This window comes from Nuphar pumila, chromosome 5, assembly GCF_984573655.1.
Source record: "Nuphar pumila chromosome 5, dmNupPumi1.hap1.1, whole genome shotgun sequence".
NCBI lineage: Eukaryota > Viridiplantae > Streptophyta > Magnoliopsida > Nymphaeales > Nymphaeaceae > Nuphar > Nuphar pumila.
The window spans coordinates 118,655,184-118,681,864 of NC_143253.1; the positions used below are offsets into that span (position 1 = coordinate 118,655,184).

Sequence of the window (26,681 nt, forward strand, 5' to 3'; positions counted from 1 at the left end):
TTAGACATACGATTTGGATCTTGAATAGAATCATGAGGACTAGTTGGCTTTAGAGATATGGGTTGGACTGACTCGGTGGCTTGAACGAGAGGGACAACAGGGTGAGCGTTGTTTTCTTCGACAAGACAATCTAGAGGTTGGGGCAAGGTGGGCTCAGTGAGCTCGGGTGTCTTATTATTGTAAAACCTATAAATTTTTAAGAGAAAATAAATAAAGAAATTTCTTTATTTTGAGTTAAAAAGATGTTTTTATCCTTTATTGTGTATTGTGTGTGTTTTATATGCTTAATCTTATCTTTTTGACTAATAAGGTTAAGATGGTTATTTCAATAATTGTTGTAGATAAAAAAATATTAAAATAATCAATTATCATGAAAATTGATCATTTTAAAGAGTCACAAACTCATTTAAGTGTTTTTGAGGTGTCTCAAACTTAACAAGACACATTTTTATGGTTTTCGGAATAATTGCTTAAAAAGGGCATTTTGGGTCATTGTAATAAAAAGTAATATTTAAAATATTTAATTTATAAATCTATCAATCAAACTAATTATTTTAGTGAGTTATGACTCATCAATATGTTATCAAAGTGTTTTGAATCAAATTAAATATATTTCGGTGGTTTCAGAAGAAATTCTATCAAAAGGGCATTTTAGTCATATAATAATTTATGAGAAAAAATATAATTAGAAATCATGATTTTAGAAAGTGCCGAAATTATAAAACATTTGATATTAGTATACCTATTTGGCGTTAAGGAGTAAGAATTTATTTTGAATATATATATATATATATATATATATATATATATATATATATATATATATATATATATATATATATATATATATATATATAATAGACCCAAAGTTAGTACGGGTTAGATCCAAATGGATTCATCCAAACTTAAATTTGTAAGGGTTTTAAAATAGTAAATAAAATTATATTTAATTATATAATTAGTTATAGACCACACTTCGATAAATATAATTTCTAACTACTTTTAGTTTTGACTTTTATAAGTTTTAGAATAAAAAATTTTAGTTTTTGGATCCAAATGAGACCCGTTGGTTTACGCCTATAGAGAATCACTAGGGCACCCAGCACGCCCTAACCCTCTGTTTTCTTTTTCTTTCTTTTTCCTTCCCAACCACAGCTGACACCCCCTTCTTTCCGTTCTTCTCCTTCCCTCCATCCTCGTTCGGAAGTCGGCCAGCAGCCGACCACCCCGCGCCGCCGCCGTGACCACCACAACCTTCTCCCCTTCCTATTTTTCCCATTCTTCCCGTTCCCTTCTCTTTTTTCCCTTCCTCCGTTCAGGCGCTGACCGGAAGCACTGCCGTGTCTCGTCGCCGCCGCCTGGATCTCTCGTCACCACCTTCATTCCTCTCTTGTTCGGGCACCTATCGCTTGAGTACAACGACGGACTGCAATCACCTGCTGACCCAGCCGAGCCCCATCTGTCGCCGGGATTCCCCTTAGTTCTTCTTCTTCCCCTTCCATCTTCTTCTCCCCTTTTTCTTTCCTGTTGTCGTTCCCGCGTTTCCCCTCCGTCCGAGCATCGACCAGAGGCTGCCACCACCTATTTTTGCCGGTCGTCCGTCCCGCAGCTACTCTCTGCGTTACCTTCCACCGCAATCCTCATCGAATCTCTGGTCCACATCTCGACATCGATAGGGTAATTCCCTGTTCTTCCTATTACTTTGTTTGTTCTTTTTCTGTTTTCGGGTTGGGAAGGAAAGAAGTCCGATAAGAATGAGCGTCGTCGCCTCCTGTTCCCTCTCCACCTCTCCCTCCTTTCTCTCCATTAATCGCCGACTCCGACGCCAACCAGTTAAGCTTCCACCTTCTTTCTTCTTCTCCACGAAAACCGCTGGTTTTCTTTGCGTTCTAGGGTTAGGGTAAAGAATTCTGGAATCTGGTTAGATTTTTGTTTTTCTTTTGTTTAAAAAAAATGTGGTGAAGTGATATGGTTTTAATGCATTGGGTAAAATTTCAGAGGGGTTGCTTCAGGGAGACGACGAAAGGGTTCGCGAGGAAGTTTAAGGTTTCGAATATGAACTCTGAAGCTTCTAATTCTAATGCAAACCAAGTAAGCGATCCCTCTTCTTATTTGGGTGGTGTTTTTGTCCGTCTTTTTATGAGTGTTTGAGCAATAGATGGTGCTTAGTTAATTGCCTTTTTTTGTTTTGATTGCGGTGTTCTGAAATTGATTTGTGAAAAAGAAGTATGGGTTTGGCGTTTGGATACGTTTGAGTTGGGGACGACTCTTAGGATGTTGTTTGGATTCTGGGGGAATTTCAATGCCTTGCTTTGTAACGTCTGGCATGGTGTCTCTGGAGGAGTTGCAGTTCTTAGTTTTGGCACTTGCGGCCGTGAAGCATGGCCCTTTTACTAATGTTGAATTTGCAATACCAGATTGAATAAAGGAACTTGTTGCCCCCTTGCAACTTTGGAATTGGAAAGCCAAGTCCCAATGTCAAGGATTTCGAACACCATGCATTCAAACGCATTTCTAAAAGCCGTTTTATGCCCGGTAGTTTTTGCAGAGCTTTTGGTTGTTTTGAGTTCGGGGTTGCCTTTTGTTATTCAAAATTTTTGGTGTATACAGATAGTTTTTGCTGAGTTTTTGGTTGATAAGGAATCGGGGTTACGTTTTGTTATTCTAAATTTTTGGTACTAAATGATATGCAGTGGATGTTTTGATGTTACTGCTTTTGTAGTGTGAGATAAGGCATGCCTTGAAGCCTAAACGGCTTCACTAGGGATTTGGGTTCAAGCAGGATTGGCCCATTTTGGTTGAAGGCTTGTCGGTGATTGGTAGGAAGCTGGATACATGGCGTTTCGTGGGGTTGTTTTGTTTCATCAAATTGGTGGTTGTTTTGTTCTATTCTCCTGGATTTTTTTGTGCATTTGATCTTCATAAATGAGTGGTAATCAAGATTTCCAAGTGTTGAGTGGAGCTGTAAATGTCGGGCAAACTAAGGTTGTTTGTTTGCCGCCTGAGAAATAAATCAAAGATGGAAAACAATATATGTATTGAGGCAGTTGCGGTTGCTATTATTAGAAGCCTCATGTGTTAGCGCCTAACTAGTCAAAACAGAGGATAAAAAAAATCCTCCAGCGACTAATGTTTTCCTTGCCTATGCCAATGTCTGGGCATTCCCGGTACTCCACTTCACAAGAGATGGGCAGTCCTCCACTGTAAAAAGCGTTTGTATTCTCTCCTTTTTAAGGGCAAATCTCATTTCTTGGTCAGTGTGCAAATTTTTTTTTCCAAATTCTTGGTTTCTATGTAGTTTATTTATTTTAAATTTTTGTTGATGGTCTATGTGGCATAGTTACGGCTGTGGGTACGAGTACACAGGGTATGACACAGAAATTTCTGAAATGAAGATTATGGGGGTTTCAACTATATATATGTAAATCAAAGAAAAAATCCTAACTATTATATATTATGCAAAATGCTTTACACATGAAGTTGTAAAATACGAACTAAAGGTCTAAAACGTATTAAAGAAATATAAGTATCAATTAACATTGGACTCATTTTACACATGAAGTTGTAAAGTGTGAATACGAACTAAAGGTCTAAAACGTGTTAAAGAAATATAAGTACACAGGGTATTATGACACAGGAATTTCTGAAACGAGGATTATGGGGGTTTCAACTATATATATGTAAATCAATGAAAAATTCCTAACTATTATATATTATGCAAAATGCTTTACATATGATGTTGTGAAGTGTGTATACGAACTAAAGGTCTAAAATGTATTAAAGAAATACAAGTAACAATTAACATTGGACTCATTTTACACATGAAGTTGTAAAGTGTGAATACGAACTAAAGGTCTAAAACGTGTTAAAGAAATATAAGTAACAATTAACATTGGACTCATTTGATTCTGGATGTTAACTACACGTTTGTTGGATCATTAAATGGATAAAATAGGTTGAATCAAGTTCGAAACTCATTTGACCCTACCAGTGTGGGTGCAATATGGGTACGAAGGGCTGGTAGAAGTACCCATGTTACATAGTGAACAGTCTAATGAGCCATATTTTGTCCTTCACTAAAATGCTTACTAATACATTGTCTCACTCATGATGGTGTTGGTAGAGGTATTCCTCCTGAAAATTTAGAAGTGGTTATTTTAACAGAATAGTGGAAAAAATGTGGCAAAGTTAAAAAAAAACTCACAGCTCTAATATGAAATAGTGAATCCAAAAGTTATTGCAAAAAAATTCTGTACCAAGATGATAGGTTAAAAATAGCAGTTACCAATTAATTAAATGATTTTCTTTTCTTTAATGTGGAACTGATCTATTTGTTCCAATATTTGTTACTATGCTAACTTGCTAAGTATCTAGGGAACTAGAACCATGATTGAGTTTGAAATTATTTTGTCTCCGGTGGGAAATTGATTTTTGTGGACCATTTGAGATGTCTGTCATCTCATGTTTCAAGTTGTTCATTTCTATGTTGCTTAGTTGCTTTTCTGGTTATGAAGTTTGGCATTATAAGTCAAACATTCTCTTTTTCTTTTGAAAATTTCATTTGCAAGTTTGATGGTTCTAAAAGCTACATGATTCACTGTCTCGTGTGGCTTTTGGTGTTAGGTTTAATTTTTTTTCTAATGATACAGGAGCAAGTTAAAGATGAAACTGGAAGTGTCAGGCAATTACTCTCTAATTTGTTTAGGGAGTCTCTTAGAAGAACAGTTCCTGATGAACCCGACATAGAGCCATTGATTGCTATTTGCACTGCCAGATTTGGTGATTATCAGTGGTAAATATGATCATGATGAGATAATTCCGAACTGCAGGGTTCATTTATGATTTTCTGGTTTTAATCTCAATGGCAACAAATAAGCTATTTAGAATTCTGATTAAGGTCCTCAGGTCATGTTATAGGTGATGGGTTCTTGAGAAGCATTTAATATGTCACTATTTCTGAGGGCGCTAGCCGCTAGTCTTAATTGCTTTTTTGATGCAGTAATAATGCTATGAGCGTGTGGTCAAGGATAAAAGGAAAATCAACCCAATTTCGTAATCCTAATGGTATTGGACAGGTAAGTGACTTGTTCTGATGAACAAATTCTTTTTCAGTCAACAATAATATGATATAATTGTTTGAGAATGCTTTGTTGTGTGGAAATATCTGTTGGCATAATTTCTTTGCCCGTTATGTTTCTAGCTTTCTTCATAAAGTGTATTCTTGAATTATATGTTATGGAACATCTTCTGCATATCATGCATATGAAGATTGAAGAACGTGTGTAGAATAACTTCATTTTTGTATCCAGTAATATTTTTGAGGAGAATGACATAACCTGAATATCTGCATCTTGATATGAGGATACTTCCTGAAGGCAAGTGTTCTTTGGTAGTCGCTGGCTAGCCATGGATTTTCTTGTTACCTTTGATGTCTAAGTAAAAACATATTGCCTAGTAAATGATAGAAGCAAAATTCATGATATGGCCATCGTATGTATCCAATCATTTAGAGAATGGAGAAGCACCATTCGAAAGATAATTTCCCTGACATTTATATCTTGCTGTGGTGGAATGCTGGCAATCTATCTGACAATAAAACTCCTTTGTAGATATCTTATTGCAAGTGGATCTTCCCTATATACATGCAGAAAAGAGAAAAAGGGAAACCTGGAACCATGGTGAAGGAAACAATACATTACTAACAGAGAAGTGATATCTTGACCCAGCTTTAGGTTTGAAGAAATAAGGCCTGTTTGGATGACACTGTTGATGACAAGGTTTTATGCTGATTCAGATTCTAGAACAAGTATCTGACGGCCTATGTCATATGGGTGCGGGTGCGGCAAAAATAAAAAATAAAAAAATAAAAATATATATAGGACTTATAACCCGTTTTTTTGCTGGTGTGTTTGTTTGAAGACTTGTTACCCACGTTCTGCTTGTTGTGTACTTTGGCGCAACGTGACAAAATTGATGAACCAAAAGGATTGGCAATCTGATCGACTCAGCCTGCTGCGTTCTGCTGACTGTCATGATTCAATCATGTCTGAAACTCCCTGGTCTTCACGAAAAAAATATAAGCGAAAGGTTTGATGTGGTTTGTTGGAGAGAGAGTCTTCACGAGGCCTACGGCTCCACCGCCACTGCCTAGGGTTCTTCAAATTTCATTTTATATACAGTTGCACACAGATCTCCAGTCTGGACTCTGGACGACAGCTAAAAGAAATTTATTGGACTTGACATGTGGAAAAGAGAGGTCTACACCAGGCTACGGCTAGAGCACCCATCTCGTCAGGAGAAAAGTGAATACTAATAGCCACCAAGGCTACCACCACCATTATCATTTATTATGAAAAGAGAAAATCCTTGACAAAGAAAGATCTGGATGGTTGAAGGATAAAGACTTCAAAAGGCTCTTGAATTTTGGTTTTAATTTTTGAGGAAGATGGATCATCATTTCCAAGTTTACAGTATGTTTTCCAACGCTGCGAATTCATTGTTTGGAGGCTGGAATAGCATGGGATGCCAGCAATGCTCGTCAGATGTTGTGGACACAAGTGCCCCCTTTATAAGACAAGAGCAGCAGCAGAAAGCAGGCATCGGTTGTTCCGTCCTTTCATTCTCTCATCACTACCTGCAGGGATCCAGCAAGGGGTGGGGAGATGTGAAGAATCTAGAAGTCCTCGTCAGGGAATAGGCAACTCTAAAGAGACCGAAGCTATCAAGGCCAAAATCAAAATCAAAATCCAGCAAGGGGCGGGTCCCGCTGCACGGTCAGCTGTCATCAGATTTTTTTTTAAATTCTACAGCCCATTTCACAGGGCAATTTTTTTTAAAAAAAATCAAAAAATTGGACCAAAATGACCCTAGGTGCGGTCAACGCACCCAGGGTCGGGTTGACCGAACCCGCACGCGCACCCGCATCGCGTCGCGTCGACGCGGGTGCGGCACCTGTCTGGCCGAATCCCTGTGACATAGCTGACGGCATTTTTGGAGCTAGTTTTAATAACCTTGTTTCTTGAAAACTTGATTTAGAGCTGGTAACATCATATCATCAAATTATTTTAGGGCATTTAGTTGACAAAAAATGGTTCATATTTAAAAAGATAATTGTGATGATCTCTCTCTCTATCATTCTATGTTTTTTCCTATTCTTTGACTTAAATGTAATCACCGTCTTCGTCATAATCTTTGTGTTTTACCTTACATCCTAGAAATGATCCTATGGATGTCCGTGTGTTTTGGTAATCTGAAAGTATTTTCTCTGGCTTTGATTGGTCATTGCTTCATATATATAATGCGAAGTTCTTTTTCTGCTTATTTGCAGGAAATTGTGAAGAATCTTCCTCCATCTGAAATGATTGAATCAACATCTGTTGCTGGACCTGGATTCGTAAATGTTGTGCTGTCTAATAAATGGATTGCCAAGGTGATTGGGTAATTTCTATTGCTATACAAGGAACAAGATCTTCATATCTTTGTGATTATGTGAGTGATGATATGCTTCAGCATATTTGTAAGGCTGATTGTTTGTTTCTTGCAGAGAATAGATATGATGCTGGCAAATGGAATTGATACATGGGCTCCCGTTCTCCCTGTTAAGACGGCAGTTGTAGATTTCTCCTCACCAAATATTGCAAAGGAAATGCATGTTGGTCATTTGAGATCCACCATTATTGGTGATAGTATAGCTCGGATGCTAGAATTCTCTAAAATCGAAGTCCTTAGGCGAAACCATGTTGGTGATTGGGGTACACAGGTACTTAAATATTTATGAACCATGATATGTGGATCTGTATCTGAACTACTATGATTATGGCATCTCTACTTATCTGAGTTATGAAAGGTTAATCATCTGCCTTGCCCATAAAGTGGGCATCTGGCTGTTGATTACAACTTGTTTGATTGGTGCAGGATGGTTTCTGAGACCTGCTTTGTGTTTATTGAAGTGTCAAATACTTGAAATTCTGACCAAGCAATGTACTACTAGATTTATTAATTCTTCCCTCTTGTTGAACAAAAAATGGAAATTTTCACCTGACAGCATGTGTGCATCAACAATTAGGTTTGCAATCATATGGATCCATCAAGAGTATGATATATGGAGAACAAACAATGAACCTCTGCAATTAGGCTTGCAATCATATGGATCCATCAAGAGTATGATATGTAGAGACAAAACAATGAACCTCTCACATGCAGGCCTCATATCTCTCTGTGCTCCTGTCGGGTTTATGTTTAATTTTATCTGGTGATCTTCTCACTATTTCCCAAGTTTGGCACTCATGTAAAGCCTGAATCTTCTCATTCATAGCTTCTACCCACCTTTTATTTTTAGCTGCTTGAAGAAAATACCTTGGCTTATTCTGCTTCTCTGTTTCAGTTAGAAATATGTGGTGATCTAGACTAAAACTTTCATAACCAACATACCTCTCAATGGGATGCCGAATCCTGGTGGATCTTCTCAAAGGTATTTGATTTGGCAATGAACCTTATCTGATGTCATTTCTTGAGCCACACCTTGCTGCACCGGATTCTTTTGGTCTTCGGGCAAAGCTTCCTCTTCTTGTTGTGGGAAATGATAAACAAAAGGCTTATAAATCAATTGTTCTGTTTTGCTTATTTGCATGACAATCTGTTGAAAAGACTAAGTAACTGTAAGCATCAGATGGCTGTGAGGATCTTGTAAGCAATTAATTATTAAATGTAAAGTGTAACCTACTTAATACCAATCAAAATTAGACAAGAATTAAGTAAATAGCTTGCAACTCCATTCTATTCCTAAGTCGACTTGATTTCATCTATCTTTTTGGTCCCCTGTTCTTGATCCATGTCATCAAGTACTTCTTGACGCAACCAGTGGTACTTGTCCTTCATCTTGGCTGTATTTATGCACCCATATGTCTCTGGCTTTGAACTTAGCTGACTTTTCATGCTACTTGCACCACATTTTTGTCCTTGAAATTTGGAAGTATTGTAGAAAAAGGAAGCTGTAGATATGATGAGATATTTGAGATGCACAAATAATCATTAAACATCAATAATGTGACAAGAAATTGTAGCCCTCTGGATCTGGCATATAATCCTTGTCCACACAAGCAACTTCAATCTCCTGACTTGTTTTTGAGTTTATGTATCATATAGCAATTAGCAATGCATGTGAATAGGATCTTTTGGTAATTATGACTAGCTATCCCTTTGGATTTGCATATTTGTTCTGGATATGCTGCACGTAGGCTAATCTGGAATGAGGGAGGAGTATGCAGTTGTAGACTGCATCATGCTCCTCAACTTTGAGAACATATCCTCCAGTTTTAAGCTGCTCTGACAATCAGATATTGAGTTTCTCTTCTTCCTTTCTGGAACCTACATAAATTCTGAAAGTAAGAAAGCAATAGCAGTTCCTGGAGTTTGCTCATAAATGGCTGATGAGATCTCAAGCACGTTATAACTGTATCTTACTGATATTGATTGATGTTGAAATAAGAATAGCTGCCATAATTCCTAAGAACTGGATCCCTTATGGACTCACTAAGCTTTCAGAATTATTACAGTTACCTGCAGTCATCTTTATACCAATCATATAGAGGAACAAGCTTGAAGATGGTTACACATATATAGATTATAGACACACACACGATCATTTTATGTTTAACATATCTTCCATTTAAAAATTCCACAGAAATTTAGTAATTGTAACTCTGGAGTACAAAGTAATGTAAAAGGAAAGTTGTAGGTATAAGATCACGAGTTTTTCAAGGAATCTCACCTTCACGTTAAGTTAATATTAATCCTTATGGCTATAATTGCAAATAAATAGCCTAAATCTTGATATCTAGGAACTTTAGGGATCTTAACTGTGTTATAACAGGTGGTGAGCCAACCCACATTGGGCTATATGTCGGGTATACAAAGAAAAAGGAAAAAGGCTACACATTCCGTTGTCCATGATGACCAGAGCATTTCCATCCATGTAGACCAGCGGAGAATACATGACCCCCGAATCAGAGATAAGTCTGGCTCTGGTTGAGTTTATGACCTGATGCTGCGCCGACTTCCAAAAGCCATCAATATCTTCCTAGGTCAAAACTCAATGGGATATTGTGCGTTTGATACAACCTCTTCATGAGTTTCTGTCGTGGATATATATCCCCTATGCGTATCTGATATATCTGTTTGTTTCATTGCTTCATCTGCTTTGTGTTTGATTGCTGTCATCTGATCTGTTTATTAACTGGATTAGACAGTTGTCATTACTTGTTTATTATCTAAGGAGAGAGAGAAAGAACAAAATTGCCATTGTTTTTTGTGAAAATGGATGGTTATTTTCTTTTTCACTTTGTTAGCTGTTACCAATTCCCAATAAAAAGTAATTACCTGCCAGAGCTGGGCATAATCTGTACTCGATCGAAGCTTCAATATTGTGATCATTTTACAATATTCCCTATATCTCATTTTCTTGCAGTTTGGCATGTTGATTGAGTATTTGTTTGAGGAGTTTCCAAACTGGGAGGATGCTGGTGAGCAAGCCATCGGTGATCTCCAGGTAAGAGTTAACCATGATACTTCGAATGTTTCCTTTTCTGTTTTTTGGTCTTGACATTTGATAACGTGCATTCTACTATTCACTTCATTTTATTGAATTTGTATGAAAAATGCACACTAATTGCTACTTTTACATTCAAGTAGAATTGGGACTGTTAAAACCTTTGGTTTGTACTTTTAATGTGCTTTTGTTTGTGTCTTTTTAGGTTGAGTTTTGTCACCTTTTTTTGCCTTGAAATTTTCTTTTTTCTTAAACAACCATTTAGTTTGGAACTTTTACTAATTATGAAGACATCAGTGTTTGGTAAACAGAAAGCCCATCATGGATTGTTATGCTTTAGCTTCAGCCTGTATGTAAAGAATAACGAGACCTAAGTTATTTTTCTTTTCCATTTTTTTATTTGCCAAAGATTAGCTTCAGTAAAAAGAGTTGAGACGATTAAACATTATTGTCAGGCAGCAGTAAGCTCTGTGCTTCCTGTGAACCAGCTCAAAGTAAGACTTGATTTACTTTCGAACTATATTAAAAATAGGTTTCAAACTAATAAAGAAAATGGATATTCTAGAAGAGTGATGATGATCATTGCATTTTATCTTTCACATTTTAGGGGATAGATATCTTTATTTGAACATGAAAAAAACAGCATCTTCTATATCCATATTCTGAAATGTAGTTATCATGTTTAGGGAAACCAACTTTATGCTCGGTGGTGTTTATGTTTTAACATGGTTCCATAAAGTTACTCTTCCTTTGTGAATTGAAAGTTAGTGCAATATTTGTTCTTTTTACCCCTCTTCAATTCTGAAAGTCTACTTTAAGCTTTATTTCATATCAGCTATAACCAGCAATTTTACAGGAATTTTACAAGGCTTCAAAGAAGAAATTTGATGATGATACAGCATTTAAGGAAAGAGCACAACAAGCTGTGGTTCAACTCCAGGTGGGCATTTGATAAATAAATAAATAAAGCCACACACACACACAATCGTTCTGCCATAGAATTTACCATATTCTCTTATGATTTTGTGTTGCAGGGGGGGGGATCTAAGTATAGGCAGGCATGGCAGCAGATATGTGAAATCAGCCGTCGGGAATTTGATCAGGTCTATCAACGTCTAAGGGTTCGCTTGGAGGAAAAGGTAAATATACTTTGAGATTCTAGATTGGAGGCCATGTTTTTTGGTTTTGTTTGATTGCTCGTGTTGCAGTAACTATTGTTAACATGTCATATGTCCTAAAGCACATGCACATGCTGCTGATTCATGACAGGGCCTATCTTTGGTTGAAGAACCAGACTTAAAAAGTGTCTGATAGTGTGTCCTTTTTTTTCTTTGTTTAGTACATGTTTTTGAGTGGCATTTTATCAATCCATCGTTGTTACATCTATTTATCATTAATAAGTTTCTTTACTTCTCGAGAATGAAAGCTCTCAAATCATAACTAGTTATCATTAAGAAATATTTATGAAGTTATGTCTGTTGACAAATTCTAAAATTAAGAATATGTATGAAGTTATGTCTATGAAGCTTACAGTAGAAGATGTAAAAGGCAGTGAACTTTATAAACGACAATGTAATGAACATGGTGTGAGTTGTCTTAAACATGTTTGACTCTGTTTATAACTTGTGTTGGCATGGGTATGTCAAGCTCAGGTTCACATATACATATTTATTTTTGTTACATAGGTGGCAGCAGTGGCCAACCTTTTATGCATTGCCCACCTAGAAAATTTTACATGATTTGTTGGTTGGCATATCAAAAAGTTGCAAGTACAAGACTGGATGAACTCTTTGCGGCAGATTTCATGAATCACAGTGGTCTAGGGCAGAAAAGAATCATACTAATGTCGCACCTTGTCATAAGATATTCAATAAATAAAAATAGAAAATGGAGAAACTTTGTGAAAAGAAATGAAACTTTAGAAAATTGAATAGGAATAAACAAGTTATAAATCATATCTAAATAAAGAGGAAAACATAAATACGAAAGCAATTGAGTAACAGGTGAAATCAACATGGTAACTGGAACTCATAACATGTCCAACAAACAACTTGCATGAATTCAATTCAAATGCAAGGACTTTGCGGTCCAAGGTAACTGTAATATGACTGCATGGTTCACTGATTTGTATGAACAAGGACTAAACCAATTACTACGTAGCTTCACCCCCATTGATATTAGACGTTCACCCTTCATCTGTTTGCATGAAGTAAAATAGCAGCTTCATTCTTGGAAATGTTTGTTTAGGGTGAGAGCTTCTATAATCCCTATATACCTGGCGTTCTTGAAGAATTAAATGAGAAAGGACTGATTGAGGAAAGTGAAGGTGCAAAAGTGATCTTCATTGAGGGTCAAAATATTCCATTGATTGTAGTAAAGAGAGATGGTGGCTACAACTATGCCTCTACTGATCTTGCAGCTCTCTGGTGAGTTCTATCTATTGCAGTTGATGTCATTATTTGTTTTGATTTACAAACCTATGCTGTTGGTTGGAAAACTTATGAATTTTTATTTGGTATTAATATTTATGAATTACAGGGCAAAATATTTTCCAGAATATCTTTTTCATTTGCTTTAGTTTTTTGGCATAATTATCTTTGGGAGGACTTTTAAGTTTGAATGTCACCTATGTTGCATCTGTTTTATTGCATAGCTGAAATTTTTTGCACGATTTTCTTCCTAGTTACAATGGTGAATGCTTTTGTTTTACACTGCTACTTTGATGTGTAGGTACCGCCTCAATGTAGAGAAAGCTGAATGGATAATATATGTTACTGATGTGGGTCAATCCCAGCATTTTGAAATGTTTTTTGCTGTATGTGCTCATCCAGAAATCAGCTGTATATTAGTACTGAACTTCTGTAGAATGTTTTATATTGAACTGGACTGTGTTGTTTCAATGGATTTCTCGAGTTTAACAGTATACATTGTTGAATAATAAGTTGGAAAACTCTTGCATTCTCTGTCATTGATTACAGGCTGCAAAACGTGCTGGTTGGCTCCCTGATGGTGCTTCATTCCCTAGAATGAACCATGTTGGCTTTGGCCTGGTGCTTGGTTCAGATGGAAAACGTTTTAGGACCCGTAGTTCTGAAGTTGTTCGATTAGCCGAGTTACTCGATGAAGCCAAAAACCAAAGTAAAGATGGGCTTGTTACACGTGGTGAGCGCTTAAGACTCTCTGAGGCACTTTAGATCATTATATTCAAGTTTCCATACATTATCTGCAATATTTTCCTGATTATACGAGATCATTATTTAGCCAACCATGGTCAAAGTGATGTTTTCAGATGGCTTTGTAGAAAAAATTCATGTTTCAATTTGTTTATTGATCACAAGTTCACAACTGTACAACCTTTTGGTCAGGTAGAGAAGAACAATGGACTGCTGAAGAGCTGGAGGAAGCTGCTGAAGCTATTGGTTATGGTGCTATAAAGTATATATCCTTGCTTCCATGTTGGACTCCTTGGTTTAACTGCTATTGCTACTGTACCACTACTATTACTAGTGTTTATGCGTGCATGTACTTGCACAGTCATCTGTGTGCATCATAGTCACTGATATCAGTGATATTTTCAAAATATCATGATATTATCAATGTATTTTCAGCAAACGATATTACAACAACAACAACAACTACGCCTTCATCCCAAAACAATTGGGGTCAGCGATATGAACCAAAAAAGAAATTCATTTTGGGTCTTCCACATGAATCCTTTTCCTCCAATCATTTCTATCCAACGCCATGTCCTCGGTGAGGTTCAAAGCATTCATATCCTTTCCTATCATCTCCATCCAAGTCTTCTTAGGCCTACCCCGGCCTCTTTTAACTAATATATTTTCCCATTTCTCCAACCTTCTAACTGGAGCATCATTAGGCCTTCGCCGAATATGTCCAAACCACCGTAAACGATTCTCTCGCATCTTATTTTCAATGGGTGCAACACCTACCTTCTACCTTCTTACGTATCTCTTCGTTCCGAATCTTATCTTTTATTGTATTTCCACACATCCATCTAAGCATCCGCATCTCAGCTACACTCATTTTTTTGAATATGATGTCTCTTGGCAGCCCAACATTCCGTACCATATAGTAAAGCGGGTCTAATAGTCGTCCTATAAAACTTTCCCTTCAACCGCAATGGCATTCTACGATCGCACAACACTCCAGTAGCACTTTTCCATTTCATCCACCCAACCTTTATCCTATGATTTACATCTCCATCAATTTCTCCATACTTTTGAATGATGGATCCCAAATATTTGAAATAATCATTCACCGGTATATCTTGCTCACCAAGCTTCACTACACTCCCATCACTACTTCGTTGCTTACTAAACCGACATTCCATATATTCAGTCTTACTCTTACTCAACTTAAAACCTCTAGCTTCCAATGTCTGTCTCCATAATTCTAACTTAGCATTAACCCCAGCTCTAGACTCATCAATCAAAACAACATCATCAGCAAACAACATACACCACGGTACATTTTCTTGAATTGATCTCGTAAGCTCATCCATCACTATCGCAAATAGGAAAGGGCTTAAAGCAGATCCTTGATGTAACCCAACCGTTATCGGAAAATTGGTTGTCACCCCTCCACAAGTGCGGACATTGGTTACTACTCCTTCATACATATCTTTAATTATACTAATGTACTTGAGGGAAACACCTTTATTCATCATTGTCTACCAGAGAACGTCCCTAGGTACTCTATCGTATGCCTTCTCTAAATCAATAAAAACCATATGCAAATCTTTGTTCCTCTCTCTATATCTTTCAATAAGTTGTCTAAGAAGATGTATAGCTTCCATAGTTGATCTTCCAGGCATAAAACCAAATTGATTCTCCGATATCATGACAACCTTCCTCAACCTAGACTCAATCACCCTCTCCCAAAGTTTCATAGTATGACTCATGAGTTTTATACCACGATAGTTTGTGCAATCTTGTATATCACCCTTATTCTTATATAAAGGCACCAAAGTACTCTTCCTCCACTCATTAGGCATCTTATTTGTTCGCCAAATCAAGTTAAAAAGATTTGTCAACCATTCTAAACCTTTCTCTCCCAAGCATTTCCAAGCCTCGATAGGTATACCATCTGGGCCAACTGCCCTTCTTGATTTCATTTTCTTCAAAGCCTCTGCAATTTCTTTCTTTTGAATCTTGCGCATGAAGTCACGATTTATCTCATGAAAAGGAATGGAGAAGTCTCCGAGATCTTGAGCATGACTATCATTAAATAGCTTATCAAAATAATCTTTCCATCTCTCCTTAATCTCCTCATCTTTGATACATCTAACCATACCCAAATCCTTCGATTTCCTATCTCTCATCTTTGCAAGCCTATAAATATCCTTCTCGCCTTCTTTGGTATCCAACTTGTCATAAACCTCCTTATATACCTTAGCCCTCGCGTTTCGAACAACTTTTTTAGCTTCCCTCTTTGCTATCATATACTTCTCCAAATTCTCATTATCACGACTCTTACTTAGATTTCTATAAAACTCTCTTTTAACCTTAATAGCTAATTTGACATCCTCGTTCCACCATGATGTATCCTTACCTAGTGGTGCACCGCCTTTAGACTCACCCAATACCTCCTTCGCTACTTTTCTCATACCACCCGCTATCTTATTCCACATTGATTCTGAATCCTCCTCGAGACACCAATCAACTTCCTTAACTACCTGCTCTACAAACATTCCTTGTTTAGCTCCTTTCAGTGCCGACCACTTAATTTTAGGATCTATCCTATGTCTATCCCTTTTGCGGCATTGTCTAATTCTAAGATCTAAAATTAAGACTCTATGTTGTGTAGCTACACTTTCTCCTGGTATAACCTTACAATCGATGCAACAACCCCTATCTCTCTTTCTAAGTAGGAAAAAATCTATCTAACTCGTATTAACCCCACTTTTAAATGTTAATAGGTGAGACTCCCTCTTTCTAAACCAAGTGTTTGCTAAGATCATATCATAGGACAAACAAAAATCTAAAATCCTTTCTCCACTTTCATTTCTTTCTCCTATACCATAGCCTCCATGGATATTCTCAAATCCATCCCTACTAATGCCTACATGTCCATTAAGGTCACCGCCGATGAAAAGCTTTTCTCCATAAGATGTCTCTTGTACTACTCCATCTAAATCTTCCCAAAATTGATGCTTAATGGAATCATCTAAACCTACTTGAGGTGCATAAACACTAATAATATTAATAATATCCGTACCTAATACTAATTTAATAAGTAAAATTCTATCACCCTTCCTACGGACCTCAACTACATTATCTATAAACTGACGACTCATAGCAATCCCTACTCCATTCCTACAACAACAAACAACAACAACAACAACTACGCCTTCATCCCAAAACAATTGGGGTCAGCGATATGAACCAAAAAAGAAATTCATTTTGGGTCTTCCACATGAATCCTTTTCCTCCAATCATTTCTATCCAACGCCATGTCCTCGGTGAGGTTCAAAGCATTCATATCCTTTCCTATCATCTCCATCCAAGTCTTCTTAGGCCTACCCCGGCCTCTTTTAACTAATATATTTTCCCATTTCTCCAACCTTCTAACTGGAGCATCATTAGGCCTTCGCCGAATATGTCCAAACCACCGTAAACGATTCTCTCGCATCTTATTTTCAATGGGTGCAACACCTACCTTCTACCTTCTTACGTATCTCTTCGTTCCGAATCTTATCTTTTATTGTATTTCCACACATCCATCTAAGCATCCGCATCTCAGCTACACTCATTTTTTTGAATATGATGTCTCTTGGCAGCCCAACATTCCGTACCATATAGTAAAGCGGGTCTAATAGTCGTCCTATAAAACTTTCCCTTCAACCGCAATGGCATTCTACGATCGCACAACACTCCAGTAGCACTTTTCCATTTCATCCACCCAACCTTTATCCTATGATTTACATCTCCATCAATTTCTCCATACTTTTGAATGATGGATCCCAAATATTTGAAATAATCATTCACCGGTATATCTTGCTCACCAAGCTTCACTACACTCCCATCACTACTTCGTTGCTTACTAAACCGACATTCCATATATTCAGTCTTACTCTTACTCAACTTAAAACCTCTAGCTTCCAATGTCTGTCTCCATAATTCTAACTTAGCATTAACCCCAGCTCTAGACTCATCAATCAAAACAACATCATCAGCAAACAACATACACCACGGTACATTTTCTTGAATTGATCTCGTAAGCTCATCCATCACTATCGCAAATAGGAAAGGGCTTAAAGCAGATCCTTGATGTAACCCAACCGTTATCGGAAAATTGGTTGTCACCCCTCCACAAGTGCGGACATTGGTTACTACTCCTTCATATATATCTTTAATTATACTAATGTACTTGAGAGAAACACCTTTCTTCATCATTGTCCACCAGAGAACGTCCCTAGGTACTCTATCGTATGCCTTTTCTAAATCAATAAAAACCATATGCAAATCTTATATCCCCAAGGTTCTATCACTTTAGCTTTCTCACCTATCCATTTGGTCTCTTGAAGACATAAAATATCAATCTTTCTCCTACACATAACATCTACTAACTCTACCAACTTACCAGTTAAAGACCCTATGTTCCAAGTGGCTAACCTAATTTTATGGTCTTGGACTAACTTCTTTACCTCCACCCGTCCAACAAAGTGAGGGAACCCTTGCCTATTTGACACCACACCCGGGCGCCGGTGTGACGCGTCGCTTCTGGGCGACGACCTAGCAACCCTTGCACATTTATCACTGCCTCCGGGCCTAGAGAGTACAGCGCGTCGCTCAGTAGGGAACGCCCCAACGAAATTCTCATATTGGTTCATTTTCATAGGATATGACAAAGTTTTTATGCTTGCTGTCACAGGCCTACCGCAACCCTCCTCCTTTATCCGGGCTTGGGACCGGCAGTGTATAACTACACAGGCGGAGTTTTCAGCAAACGATATTATAGGTAAAATATCACGATATTTTGAAAATATCACCAATTTGATAATATCACGATATTATCAATTATTGTTACTGTTTTCATTTATTTTCTATATATTAAATGTGTTTTTCTTCTTTATTTTGCATTTTTACTTATTTTTTATTATATTTGTATTTTATTATCTAAACATGATATTTTCTTGCTTGTTTTTGTTATTATTATATATATTTTTTATTTTTTAAGCCCTTAGATTTTACTAAGTTTTTTTCTGAGATTTATCTCCAAACCTATAATATCGCAAGAAATAGCCTCGCCGAGATATAGCCGATACCGATATTTTTGACTATGGTGTGCATATGGGTGTAGGGGTGGGCATCGGACTGGCCCAGCCCCATTTAGAGCTTGGTTCATCGGGTTTTAAGCAGAGTTACCGGAAGCGCCTAGTCGCAATGGGGCACTTCCCCGAAGCGCGTTTCGGAAGCGCGAAACGTCGTGCTTCCGAAACGTGCAGGGAAGCGCGCTTCCCCCTCGCTTCCCCATTTTTTTTATTTTTTTTCACTTCCCCCTCGCTTCCGGTTCGCTTCCGAGACGGTTCGTAATTTTCTTCTAAGTCATCCCACGCTTCCCACTTCCTAAATTTTTGAAAGTGCCTCGCTTTTCGCTCCCGCTTCCGCTTCCCCGAATGGTAACTCTGGTTTTAAGTGCAGACCGGTTCTTAACGGGCTCGGGTTTGAAGAGCAGCTTTGAGAGAACCAGTCTACCATAAGGAAGTACCTACCTTCTTGGCATACCTTGTAGTGAGGTGGCACTTGGTGTTCTTTACTATGGAGGCATCTTTCCCTCGTCGGCAATAGTCTCCTTCAAGACCATGTCCTTGGAATCAGCTTCTGACCTTGTCTATTACTCATTTTTTGGAACAGTGTTGGTAAAGTGGCCTTGAGTACCTCAGATACAGTATCTATATTGTCTTACGACTTGTCAGCAATCTTGGATACATTTGTTCGTTGTGAGTAGGGAAAGTGCTACATTTTGTAAGTTTGGTAAGTGTGCCAATTAATGCATCACAAACCATGGTATATTTACAAAATTTCAGGTTTGAGAACATGATGAACTTGTTTTCTACACACACAGACGCCCGTGTATGTGTGTGTATTTGTGTAACTGTGAGTGGGGAAAATAAAAAAAATCTTCTTAAAAGAGTTAGGTCTACATTTTATAGATTTACCAGACTGCCAACCAGCACGAGGCAAAGCATGGTACTACAGTAATTATGAATGGAAGAATATGTTAACTTATTTTATGTGTGTGTGGCTGTGTGGGCATGTGTGCAAGTCGGGGACTTTTCAATAGATGTAACTGAGATGGTTTGAATTTGACCATTTTGCTGCATGGATATTGTTTACAAGATTGCTTGATAAATCATTTGGATCTATTTTTTAATAATATCTCTATGTTTTCTCTCTCAAAAAAATCATTTGGATCTTATAATCTATTTTATGCTTCTTTGATTCTTAGTAGACATTGCATTTCTTTTATGGGATTCCCAATATGTGCTCAAATAAAATTAAACTATCTGCATAAATAAATATTGTCAATAAGTTATTCTTGATTTTTGGAGTCATGGAATTTGATAGTTATTGCAATTTCATTACTCATATTCATTTTAAAATGGGCCATACACTCCTGATCTTGTATCAGGAGTGTTAACGAGGGGTGACCGCAGATGGCCCTAACCTTCTGCCTTCTACATGAAGTTGCGGCTATTAATGATTCATACCCACAAACCCTTACCATTGCATCAAGAATTGACCCTCAATATGTTTAATTTGTTTAATGCTGTTTAAATGTAGCTGCCCATGGCTCTAGTTGTCTGATGCTTGCCTTAGTAGATATACATCTAAAAAGTTAGTTTTTGTGTTCTTTGCTTTTGGTTCATATATATTCTTGCAAGTTCAAAGGATGCCACTTCATAGAGAAGGGAAAAATCATGGCATAAATTTATTTCCCATGGACTGGGAAAGGTCCTTATCTCATCATGCGTTGATAGTCTTCAGAAGGTCATATATGTTGAACAGATAGCTTGACTAGTATATGCTGAATTCAATGAGCTGAATATGCTGTAGGCAACACCTGTTTTTCATCTCTAGTTGTTGGCTTGTACGTATGGAAAAGCTACAAGCCTACAATTCATATTTCCAGTTCTTGATGTGCAAAATTTTTCTTTTGATCACAGAGTATTCGTGTTACAGGTACGCTGACTTGAAGAATAATAGGCTGACTAATTACACATTTAGTTTTAGCCAGATGTTGGATGTTCGAGTAAGTCACTGTTCTTTTTCTTGTATTTGTTCCCTTCTATCTTTTCATATTTAACTAGTAGAAAACACACAAATGAGATACTATCCTGTTTCGTCTTATCTCCTAACTCTTCCAGCTGCTAGTTTAGATAAATGTTACATTCACAGAGCATAAGCATGAGTGGACACTCCAATGAAACTAGAGCCATGAAAACCTTCATTGTCTAGACACATAAAGTGTCAGTTTTGGACATATTGAGGCTTTGGCATTTATACATACGTGCATGCATATGTGCATCCAATGCATGCATTCTTACTCATATAAATATACGTAAAGCTAGATAAATGAACACAAATAAGGCATTTCTGAACTTTACAAAGAGTAAAGCATGTTTGAACATTGATTGACAAAGAGAGGGTACCGATTAGTAATGTAATTGATGAAACTAGAAGTCAATAAAAAATTAGTTTTTTATTTCTAATTTTTCCTTTGGTTAATCCAATAAAACCATGAAGATATGGCTGATCCCAAGTCATCGAAATGTTTGAAATTTTAGACAATTAACCATGGAAGGCATAAGCAAAGCCTGTGGTCCACATATATTGGTTTTGTTGTTTATGTCACAAACTAACAGATTTGAATACAGTTCCCCAGCAGGATTGCCTAGGTAACATGGAGAAAAATGATCAGACAGTTACAGAAGAACTAGATAGCTTTATAATTAGAGTAATTTAAAAGTTTTTTTTGTTTATCATTGAAGTAATTTAAAAGTTATCATGCCGTTTGACCTAAGGGACAAATATGTTTTTTTTTAAAACAAACCTGAGTGATGAATCAGAACTTTTATTTGTTTCTTGTTAGTATGTAGATCTAATTGGATTTTTGGGCCATTATGTAATCCATTATCCTAGATCTTAGAAAGCAGTTTATTTGATTATAGAGAAAAAATAGTTTAAAAACTTGATGGATATACTTAGTGATGTTGGACAGATGTGACATGGGTGCTTCAGAGGCTTGACACACCTGTGTTGATGCGGTGCGATACAGGTGTGGCAGCCAGTGCAATCAGCTGGGGTCAGCTATGGCCAATATGCACCTGGCCCTTGTTCATCAATCTTTTTGACTTGGCCAATGAAGATCGAATCCATTTCCATCAAATTTTTGTCATAATAGAAAACGGGGTTGAGGGTCCCATTTTTTCTTCATATCCATTTCCTCTAGTGGTCTAGCAGTTTTTGACTTTTGGAGAGCCCCTCCCTTGTGGATGGTCGGCCTTCTGGCGAACCCCTTCCTATTAGTGGGGACCTCTCTCACTCTCTCTGTGCAATCTCTCATGCCACTTTTGGCAACCTTGTTGCCAGAAGGAGGGCAACCCCAGTCACTTCACTCTCCCTCTTTCTCAGTGGGTTCATGAACCTCGGATTGGGGTCTCTCTCTCTCTCATGAGGCCCAGACCCTGGTTTGTTTGGACCCGAGTCTCTTGTCCAGGGTTCAGGGTCTCATCAGATTTCTATCTGATTGTGGTTTATATATATATATATATATATATAAAGAGAGAGAGAGAGACCCTGGTTTGTTCAGGTCTGATCAGACTTCTGTCTGATCATGGTTACACACACACACACACCTGCACCCATCATTTTAAAATTTTCTGTATTATACCCAGTGCACCGGTGCTGCACCAATGTGACAGGTTGCAAATATGTTGTTGGCATACTTGTTAGTAGAATATTGCATTAATGTTAATTAAGGGCATATTTGTAATTTTTTCCATTCAAATATAGATTATCAATGAAAGGCCGTTCAGTTGTATCTTCTCAGCAGGCTGCATGATTATTGCCCTAATTCCTCTCTTATTCTTCTCTGCTTCTCCTCTTATTCCTTACATGGTAGTGGTGTTAAAGCTCTCTCAACTCCAATGAGGTCATGCTGCCACCTGGAAAAAGGTGTTGCCTTTGTGATAATGCAAGGTAAATGACATTTTGGGGAGAACTTCCATAACATTAAAAGTGGCAGCAAGCTGTAAGGACTTACTTTTTTTCACACATTCAGCTTGGTAAAAAACAATCCTATTCCATTGTGATGAATCACGAGAGGTATTACCCAAGGTTGTAAGTATCATATCATTACCCGTATCGGTCGGGCCCAAAGTAACATTGTATCGTATCATATCATATAATTTTAATAAAAAAATCCAAAAAAATCAAGAAAAATCAAGAAAAATCAGAAAATTAGCAAAAATTCTAAAAAAATCATAGCACATTAAACAGTGATAAGTTGCACAAAATACAACCATAAATCACTTATGAAGCATTTATGTCTCCACGAGCTGCTATGAATGCCATGCATATCTCATAAGAAAAATGTAAATTGTGAAATAATAAACAACACTAAGCTAACAAATCATAAGATCCATAATGGTGCATGTTTATATCAACGAAAACAAAATCCCCAAGTGTTTCTCGATACTTAAAAATTTTACATGACCAATTTTTTTTAAGTTAAAAAAAAATGATGACTTCTTCTATTCAAGCCCTAAATTACTCTCAAGTTCTTTAGGAGTGAACACAAGCTCACCTTAAGGAGTTTTCTTATATATTAAAAAAAAAGAATTGAATGCAACATAAAATACACTAATTGTGTATCGTAAGATACACCCTTTATTGGGCTGTTACGATATACCTGATACAGGTAGGATACACACCAGTATCTCGATACGGGTGTGTATCGTATTGATTAGGCCCAAAGTAATAATACATATCGTACCGTATTGTACAATCCGATACTTATAACACTAGTATTACCTTAAATTTGGTCAATGTACTGTAGTGATGTTGTACTTGCTAGAAAGAAATTAGTCGTGTTACCATGTTACCTTCATTCTATTAGGTAAGCCTAAAAAGAAAAAAACTTCGTTTGTGCCTCGATGGCAGCCCTTCTGTCTTGATTCTCATTTCAAGGCAGATATCTCATTTCTTGAGTTTCTGGCTGTGCCAAAATATATGTTGTGTTGTGGGTATCCTTGTTCAAATAAACATACTCAGGTTTTTTTTATCAAAGTATATTTAATTTCTTAAAGGCACCCTTTTTGTAGAATACCATTGGTCAATTTATTGATATCCTATGTACTCTTGCCTAGCTGCATCATGGGGGTAATTCTTCATCTTGATTGCATTGTTTGTTTTTGTTTCTTAACTTACTTCTATAGTCACAAATTTTGTTCTCAGGGAATTTCTCAGCAATGGAAATTCTCGGGAGATTTTGAAAAAAAATGTTTTTTTCGGGAAAATCTTGGTTACTTAAAAAAATTAAAATGACAAAAATAAGATGAAATAAAAAATAAATTATTTTACACTTCTAAACACTACAAAAAAATTAACAATACATGCAACTAAGAACTAATAACTTGTTAATAACAATTACCAAATAATAAATAACAACTGACAAACAAAACATCAACTATACCAAGTAACAATCTAAAATGTTCAAATTTAAATTACAATCATGCATTAAACAATTCATCCACAAAGTTTTCAAATGCAAACTAAAAAATGTAATTTTCAATCATCATTAGAAAAAGTTAAATATAATATTCCATCTGTCATTGTCCTCTAAAAGCTCCACACAAAGCTTTGAGCTAACTCTCAATTGGAGATACCATATCATTTTCATTTTCCAAGTTTCCAACGAAATATGAAATCTGCTCAACAAGCATTTGGCAGAAATCCTTTGCAATGAAATCCTGCACAAATGGTGAAATAAAAAGAAATACACAATGTATTTGTGTTTTTCTCAAAAAAGAGAAGAAAAGAAATACACAATGTGTGTGTGTGAGAGAGAGAGTTGCTGCAGTTGTGGCGTGTTGAAGGTTCAGACAGGGCCCTCTCTCCACCTCCAAAGCTGTTCATTAGTTGGAGGAGATGGGAGGGGCTTTCAGTTCAAGACGCTGTTCAGGCAGGCCTTCAGGGGACGTGGATGGACTGACCTTTTTTACCTTTTCTAGGTATAGCTATTTACTTATTTAGGGTCAACGGTTTGTTTAGGCTTTGGATATGGAAATTTAGTCCCATATCAATGAGACACGAAGAGCGGCCCTCCCTCCCCTTCTATAAAATCCCCCTCGGAGCATGACATGTTCTCATGCTGTAAAAGCGATACTGCGTTCCTATGGGAGCTTGATACATTTGGTGTTAAAACCGAAGCATTTATATCACTTGATATTAAAAAAATGCGATATAAATGTGAGATATTAAATCTGAGCGATATTTTGTAAATATCGCGTATAATACAGGAAAAATGTGGAAAAGATATTTACCGCATTTTTTTGCACGAAATTGAAAAAATTGGCGATATTTATGACTATGCTTATTTCTGCCTTTCAATTATGCAGGGAAATACTGCTGTATACCTTCTTTATGCACATGCTCGTATTTGTTCTATTATAAGGAAGTCTGGTAAAGACATAGAGGAGCTGAAGAGTGTAAGTCGTGTTCTCTAATTGATGCAGTTGCTCCTCGGATAGCTGTAGCAAGATTTTGCTGGTTAATTTATTTTTCTTGATTTTTGTTCCTAATCTTAAATATTACCCTTTACTTTGCTGACACCTGTCATTTTTTTCTTTGATAGAAGGGAGGAAAGATCCATATTGTGCATGATAATGAACGGATCTTAGGCATTCATTTGATCCAATTTTCCGAGGTAGGAGTTATGATTAGGTGTTTATGAATGTACTATATTAGCTTCATTTAAAAGGTGTGCTTCATTAAGGCATGTTCCGGTTCCCTTTCTCTTTTTTTTTTCTTTTGTAGTTTAATTTACTTTTTTTATGGCTGAGTTTTTTTTCTTTTGCAGTCTAATGTACTTTTTTTTATGGTTATGGGTTTAACACTTTGTGCATTTTCAGATAGTTGAGGATGCTCTCACCAATCTGCTCCCAAACACATTATGCGAGTACCTGTACAACTTGTCAGAAATTTTCACAAAATTTTATTCCACATGCAGGGTATCACTTCAATATTTTACCTCCTTGTAGCAATTATTTGGCATGCACTCTATATTACTTTTTTGTGAGATAAACATGAGATTGTCTCATTGAAGGAACTTTTATTTATTTATTTATTTGATGTCATACCTTGCAGGTGGTGGGATCCGAGGAGGAGGCGAGTAGATTATTGTTATGTGAGGCCACTGCAGTAGTCATTAGAATATGCTTCCATCTCCTTGGAATTGTGCCTCTCTATAAATTGTAGAGAAAAATTCTCAGCATTCTTTCAGTTGAGTTGCCAATGCCAATTGCGAATGAAAGTTTTTGTTTCTCGAAGTTAGTCACATTCAGGTGATATGCACTGTCATTTGTCCCGACATCTACCTTTTTGTTTGATGCACAAAAACATGGGAAAAATATACTTCAAGAAATTTAGCACCCTATCCATCCAGACTTAGAAGGGATCGAGAATCTCTCCAGGAAGACTTGGAAGTTTTCATTAGCCTGTGGTATTTCTTTATATATTTATTTTTATTTGTCTTTCCCATGTACAAGACATCTTGCAACAGTGAAATGCGATAGAATGTCTAGTTTCAGTATTTATGATTCTCCAGTTAAGGCAATGACATATCTTGATAAGTGTGGATCTTTGTTTTTGCTATTGAAATGGTATTTGTTTTGTTGTTTGTATTAAGTGGATGGGACTGTATATGTTTTTGTTTTGCCTAGACTGCAGGAGAGAATCTGTTTTTGTTAAGACGACCATGCAGGGGTTTGGTTAATTATGTTCCACTGGCATAAAAGATTATTGCTTCCACTAAGGAGAAGTGGATATACCTTGAGTTGCTTTTATATCACCTGGAGACATGTTTTATTTTTTCGAGTATGACTAATGTT

The 26,681-nt window shown here is 36.9% G+C and overlaps 1 protein-coding gene across 5 annotated transcripts; it reads left to right on the forward strand.

The window, feature by feature from the left end:
- Nucleotides 1–1,141: 1,141 nt before the first annotated feature.
- LOC149838342 (arginine--tRNA ligase, cytoplasmic-like) lies at nucleotides 1,142–26,478 on the forward strand. Of its 5 annotated transcripts, none has more exons than XM_090006530.1 (18): nucleotides 1,142–1,832; nucleotides 1,999–2,091; nucleotides 4,650–4,792; nucleotides 5,000–5,075; nucleotides 7,328–7,429; nucleotides 7,544–7,759; nucleotides 10,466–10,546; nucleotides 11,403–11,486; nucleotides 11,581–11,685; nucleotides 12,794–12,972; nucleotides 13,277–13,361; nucleotides 13,525–13,708; nucleotides 13,912–13,981; nucleotides 20,752–20,821; nucleotides 25,191–25,280; nucleotides 25,427–25,498; nucleotides 25,704–25,802; nucleotides 25,939–26,478. In XM_090006530.1, the coding sequence occupies exons 1-18, from the start codon at nucleotides 1,755–1,757 to the stop codon at nucleotides 26,047–26,049; spliced, it is 1,938 nt and encodes a 645-aa protein (XP_089862656.1). In that variant the 5' UTR covers nucleotides 1,142–1,754; the 3' UTR covers nucleotides 26,050–26,478. The 5 variants fall into 5 exon arrangements, with proteins under 5 accessions (XP_089862656.1, XP_089862657.1, XP_089862658.1 ...); XM_090006531.1 differs by having other exon boundaries at nucleotides 25,430–25,498; XM_090006532.1 differs by having other exon boundaries at nucleotides 1,142–1,677.
- The last annotated feature ends 203 nt before the right edge of the window (nucleotides 26,479–26,681 follow it).